General features: G+C 52.9%; 1 protein-coding gene across 1 annotated transcript; it reads left to right on the top strand.

Annotated features, from left to right (window-relative positions):
* Positions 1-257: 257 nt before the first annotated feature.
* LOC104044152 (C-C motif chemokine 3-like) lies at positions 258-1183 on the top strand. Its single transcript, XM_009503925.2, has 3 exons — positions 258-464; positions 642-750; positions 922-1183. Exons 1-3 carry the CDS (start codon positions 386-388, stop codon positions 1013-1015), a joined length of 282 nt encoding a protein of 93 aa, XP_009502220.1. The 5' UTR covers positions 258-385; the 3' UTR covers positions 1016-1183.
* Positions 1184-6000: the final 4817 nt, after the last annotated feature.

Here is a 6000-nt window from a genome sequence, read left to right as displayed (position 1 = left end):
CGGGAAAAGAGACCGACATCTGTCGGTAGTTGTAGAGAGGGATAAGAATGACCCTGAGCCGCCTCCTCTCCAGACTAAACAAGCCCAGTTCCCTCAGCTGCTCCTCATAACATTTGTTCTCTCTTGAATCTGAAAGTCACAGCCCTATGGCTGGCACTTCCCTTTCTGTGGTTTCCTTGCCTACTCCAGCTCAGCAACTTGGTGATCCTCACGTAATTTCCCTGATGTGATGCACTCATTTTCTTTTTGAAACCCTGTGCCCACCCAGTGGTCAGGAGATAAAAGGAAGGCAACTGCAGCAGGGGCCGAGCATCGTGCAGAGGAGAGCCCTGACAGCCACCCCAGCTCCAGCACTGCTCGTGGTTTCCTCAGTCCCTGCAGCACCATGAAGATCCCCGCAGCTGCCCTGGCCGCTCTGCTCATCGTGGCCATCTGCTCCCTGGCTGAGTGCTCCCAGAAGCCAGGTTTGCTATCCCTTCCCTGGAGAAAGCCCCATCCCCATTGATGGGATCCTTGTGTCCAAGGGGAGGGCTGGGAGCGGGTAGTGCTGGGACTCAGCCTGGGGAGTGAAGACTTCCAGCCCCAGGCAGACCCTCTGCCGCAGTGGGGGTCTCACTGGGGCTGTCTCTCTGCCTCCACAGACACTGTCCCCATCGAGTGCTGCTTCACCTACATAGCCCACCACATCCCAAGGAACTTCATCACCTCCGCCTACAGGACCAACAGCAACTGTTCCCTGCCAGCGGTGGTGTGAGTGCCCAACACTGCTGGGGCTCAGGGCGCAACATCCAGGGCAGTGCCCCAAGCATGTCCGAGGGTGGCAGAGAGGGGGAAGGGGGCAGAGCCAGGGACACCCAGGGTGCTGCCAGAGGCACCCTGCTGCCCCTGCCAAGCACCCTAACACTGATTTTCTCTCTGCAGCCTGGTCACCAATAAGGGGAGGAAGGTGTGTGTGAGCCCCAAGGCACTTTGGGTGCAGAGGTATCTGAAGGAACTCCAGATGCTGGAGTACTGACCCTTCCCGGCTGCCATCCCAGTGCAGCAGGCTCAGCCTCCAGCACCAGATGCACAACAGACTGCTTGAACTGCATCCTTCTTTAACAGGAAAATTAATTGACATACGTTTGTTAAACTATATTTTGTTTGCTAAGAAAGTGAAAATACAAAAAGAATTTAAAAGGTATCACCATGCCTGTTAATGAGGAGTCAGGATTTCTGATGCATAAATAAAGTGTTTGGATTATCAAAACCTTTGGGTGTCTCTGAAGTCCCTGCTGGAGCTCCTACATGAGAGAAGGGACCCACAGGGACTCCACTGCCATCCCCACCCCCGGTTTCACTGCCCGCCCCGGGCAGGGTGACCCCAGCCCCATGGCAGCTCCTACAGTGCTTTTCCCTCCCCAGCCCAGGCTCAGCACCTGCCCACCCAACATGACCCACACGTCCCTGTGGGGTGACGCTGGCATCTTGCCCAGGGGTTGTCCATTTCTTGGGGCCCTCCCTGTCCAGCATGTGTGGAGCTGAGTCACAAACCCACCAGGCTGGGCAGACCCACTGGGCACCTGCCACCAACTCAGTGATGAGTCTGCCTCCAACACTGGAGGATCAGGACAGTCTTCAACTAAACCAACATCACCATGCCCAGCCACTTCTTTCACTACAGCCCCTTGGGGTGACGGAGCTGAGGTCCGGGCAGTGCAAGGTGCCACAGCCTCCCCCTGTACTGTCCCACAGCACTGCTGGAGGAGCAGGTAGGACCCTCCTGTGTGCCTCCTCTGCCCAAATAAACTGTCAGGTCCCCCAGGAGGAAGATGACTGGAGAATGACCCCCTGGGCACCTGCCAGAGGGGATTTTGGCCAGTACCTGGCTGTGCAAGCAGAGGCCCCCGTGCCATGGGAAGGTGCTCTAGCCTCTCCCCAGCCCACTCTGGGCGTTACCCCCACTGCCGCCTCAGCGCAGCACAGGGGGTGACAGTGCCACTGTCCTCCAGCAGTGGGCTGGCTGCACTGGCGGGCTGATTGTGACCAAAGTTGTTAGGCAGTTGTGCTGGCACGACAGGCTCTGCATCCACAAGAACTTCCTGGTGAGTCCCTGGGGCTCAACAGCCCCCAGTCCCCACCCCACACTGCCAACAGCCCCCAGCACACACCCTCTTTTCCCCTCTTGCAGTACCACACCAGCAGGCTGAGCCAGAGAGGGGCCAATGAAGAGGGCTTCTACAGCTTTCTCTTCCCTGCCATCTGGCAGCAGCTGAAGTGGGTGGCACAGAGGTAAGGCTGGGGGGCAACATGTCCCACCATGGTCCCCATGCCCTGTGGCTGGCACCACACAGGCCAACAACCCCCCAGGGATGGCCTGGCAGCCATCTGCAAGTAACTCACCACACCCTCATTTATCCAAACAGGCCCATTTCTGCAAAAATTGGGGATTTTGAGAGGCTCTATCTGTGGTCCAGTGTCACCAGCCAGGCATCCCTCCGAAATGTCATGGGACTGTGGCTAACCGGCCTCCCCAGGGACGTGCAGTGCTGATGCCAGCTGCCTCTGTGCCATCCCCAGAGGTGCTGCATCTGCCAGCTATGGGGTTGCCTCAGCCACTTGCTGGGGCCAGCAATGTCCTCAAAACCTTCACTTCCCCTGCAGCACCGAGTGATGCTGCATTTCCCAGTTTTTCTGGGTGTTCAAGTAAGCGCAGCCACCCTACAGAGCCACAGCCAGGGCCAGGGCAGAGGAGGGCTGGGGCTGAGCTGTCACCTCCATCCCGCAGGTCCTTCTGCTGGAAGCACCGGGTGCGGCGGCTGCAGGTGGTGCAGCAGGACCAGACCCCCTGCCTCATCTGCCAGGAGGTGGTGGCAGCGCAGCCCTGCTATGACTCCCTGGTCTGTCCCACCTGCGCCAGCACCTCGTTCCACCTCCACTGCATCCAGGTAGGTGACATTGCCCCCAGCCCCTGACATCACCCCTGTTGTCACCCCACCACCCAGCTCTGGGGGAGTGAGTGGGATCCCCCCACCGCCAATGCCAGCTCTGCCCCAGGGCCAGGCACTGCGTTCTGCCCTGTACCACTTCAGCTGCCCACTCTGCCAGGACACGCAGACCTTCCAGGCAGCAATGGTTTGCCTTAGCATCAAAATTCCCAAGAGGTCAGCACCCTCCCCACTGCCTCCCTCCTGCTCTGTGATGGCCAGTCCCCTCCTGCCTCCCCAGGTGCCAGCAGGGGGTCCACCTCTCCCCCAGGGCTGAGCGCTCCCCAGCTCATGCAGGGATGCTGCCCGGGAGGAGTGTGGTGCCTTCAGTGACCATTACCAGTAGCACAGCTCTTGCAATGCCGTCCAGTGCCTCAGTGCCTGCACCTGGCAGGACAGGAGCAGTTGGAGAAGGGGTGAGTGCCCGGCAGCCCCAGTGAGGGCCTTACAGCAAAGGCTTTCCTTTCAGGAAAGATGGGGAGGGACTCTTGATCAGGGAGTGTAGTGACAGGACAAGGGGGAACAGTTCAAACTGGAGGGCAGATTTAGAGTAGTAATAGGAAGAAAATCTTCACTATGAGTGGTGAGGCACTGGAACAGGGTGCCCAGAGAAGCTGTGGATGCCCCATCCTTGGAAGTGCTCAAGGCCAGGCTTGATGGGGCTTTGAGCAACCTGGTCCAGTGGAAGGTGTCTCTGCCCATGGCAGGGGGGTTGGAACTAGACGATCCTGAACATCCCTTCCAACCCAAACCATTCTAGGATTCTGTATTTGTGTGATTCAATGTACATTACAACTCAGAAACTCTTAAGTGTTGGCTTTGGAAAAGCAGAGTGAGAAACACAGCTTAGAAGAGAAATTACATTGTTGGGGGGGTTATTTTTGCAAAATACAGCTATGGTCTGTTTCTGTATAATGTCATTGTTCTGGTTAGGTTTACGCTTCTGGAAGTAAGTCCTAAAGAATGTTTACTGCAGGCTCCACAGACCAGTAGAACAAGGGAGTCAGCTGGAAATAGTATGGTTTTTTGGTTTAATATAGATAAAACTGTCTTGGGCTATATTCTGCCTGGGAGGACAATTAGGATTAGGCTTTGGAGAATGAGAACTTTCTCCAAATAAAGAGTTAGGTAGGTCAGTTTATTACTGATCAAATTGGGCTTTGAAAGATGAAATGCAGTGGGACAAAGATGTAGACGTTCTTTGGGAGAGGTATGTCTCCCAGCAACCTGCTGATGTGGTTCAGCCCCAGTCAGCAACCAAGCCCCACACAGCCGCTTGCTCACTCCCCCCCCGGTGCGACTGGGGAGAGAACCAGAAAAATGGAAAAACTTGTGGGTTGGGATAAAGACAGATGAATAGGTAAAGGAAAAGCCACATGTGCAAACAAAGCAAATCAAGGAATTCAGTCACTCCTTCCCATGGGCAGGCAGGTGCTCAGCCATCTCCAGGAAAGCAGGGCTCCATCATGCCTAACGGTTACTTGGGAAGACAAACCCCATCACTCCAAACATCCTCCCTTCCTCCTTCCCCCAGCTTTATATGCTGATCATGATGTCATATGGTGTGGGATATTCCTTTGGTCAGTTGGAGTCAGCTGTCCTGGCTGTGCCCCCTCCCAGCTCCTTGTGCCCCCGGCAGAGCATGGGAAGCTGAACAAGTCCTTGACTAGTGTAAGCACTGCTTAGCAACAACTAAAACATCTGTGTGTTATAAACATTATTCTCATACTAAATCCAAAACACAGCAACTAGGAAGAAAATTAACGCTATCCCAGCTGAAACCAAGACACCTGGATATCATTAAAGTTAAGATTTGGGTTAGATTTTGGAGAACGAAAGGTTGAAATGCATTTGTTACAGGATAATGAGCCATACACAGGGAATGTGAAAGAACTGGATTGGAAGAGCAAGCAGCTCTCCTGAAACTTTGATACAGGTTTGATTCACCTGAGTGCTGCTCTTGGCACAGCTAGAATAAGGACCAGGATTTGAAAAACAAAGGTGGAAAAGTTAGCCTGCTGCCTGCAGAACTATTTCTTCATACATGGGATGAGGGTTGTGGTTGGGAAGAGGTGATGGGTTTGGTGGGAATTTTACTAACACTCAAATATTAAGAAAATTATTCATTTCAGAGAGGACTGAGGATGGTGAAAACAAGCTTTTATACTTCACACTGTCAGTCTTACATGGATGGGACAAAAAAAAAAATGCAATGGTGCTGTTCTTTCTTCACTAAAATTTAGTTTGGCTAGGAGTGGGGCATTGGAAAAGTCCTAAAACTTGCAGGGCCCATGTTACTACACAGAGGTATCTGTGGTATCCCAGGGGGAAGGGAAAGGCACCCTGGGAAATATCTAACACATCACTTTCCAGCTGGGGCAGACTTTTGGCTAAGGTTATTGTCTGCAAAAGGTTCACAGACATCACTTCAGTACACCCTCAGCAGTGTCCTGGGGAGGCCGAGTGAGGGCATATTTGGACAAAGCCAGCAGCACCCTTGCAAATCTGCTACCTTTTTCCTACCTGCCCTGCCTTTTGGCTGGCAAAGCTCAGCCTGCAGACTGCATTGCTAGTTCAGAAGATGGAGGTGAGAAAGGCCACAAGTGCCCTCCTTTCCAGAGCTCTGCAACAGAGTATTTGAAACACTGGGCAGTTTCTACCACTCACAGAAACTTTTAGATGCATATAGAATATGTGAAGGCACAAATTCAATGGTAAACTGATTTTGGTAAAAACTGATGCCAGAAGAAGTTGGTCCAGCTCTTACACTGACTCTTAAAGGAAAAGATCTCCTGACACTGTACTCAGAAGAATGCAATTTAAATCACATTTCAAGCCACTGAACATAGGCTTCGAAGTCCACCTCTCCTTTATTCTACCAGGAACCCTGCACTATTCCATAAGTGCCATTAGACTTTCTTCTGTCTTTCTTTTAACTTTCTTTGATCTTTTTACTACTTCACAATGTCATCCTCATTCCAAATTTCCTAATTTTGTTTTTTAGGTGAGCAGAGGGCAGAAGACAGACTTCTGA

This window comes from Phalacrocorax carbo, chromosome 4, assembly GCF_963921805.1.
Source record: "Phalacrocorax carbo chromosome 4, bPhaCar2.1, whole genome shotgun sequence".
In the NCBI taxonomy this organism is placed as follows: Eukaryota; Metazoa; Chordata; class Aves; order Suliformes; family Phalacrocoracidae; genus Phalacrocorax; species Phalacrocorax carbo.
This window is presented reverse-complemented; position numbering and strand designations above follow the sequence as displayed.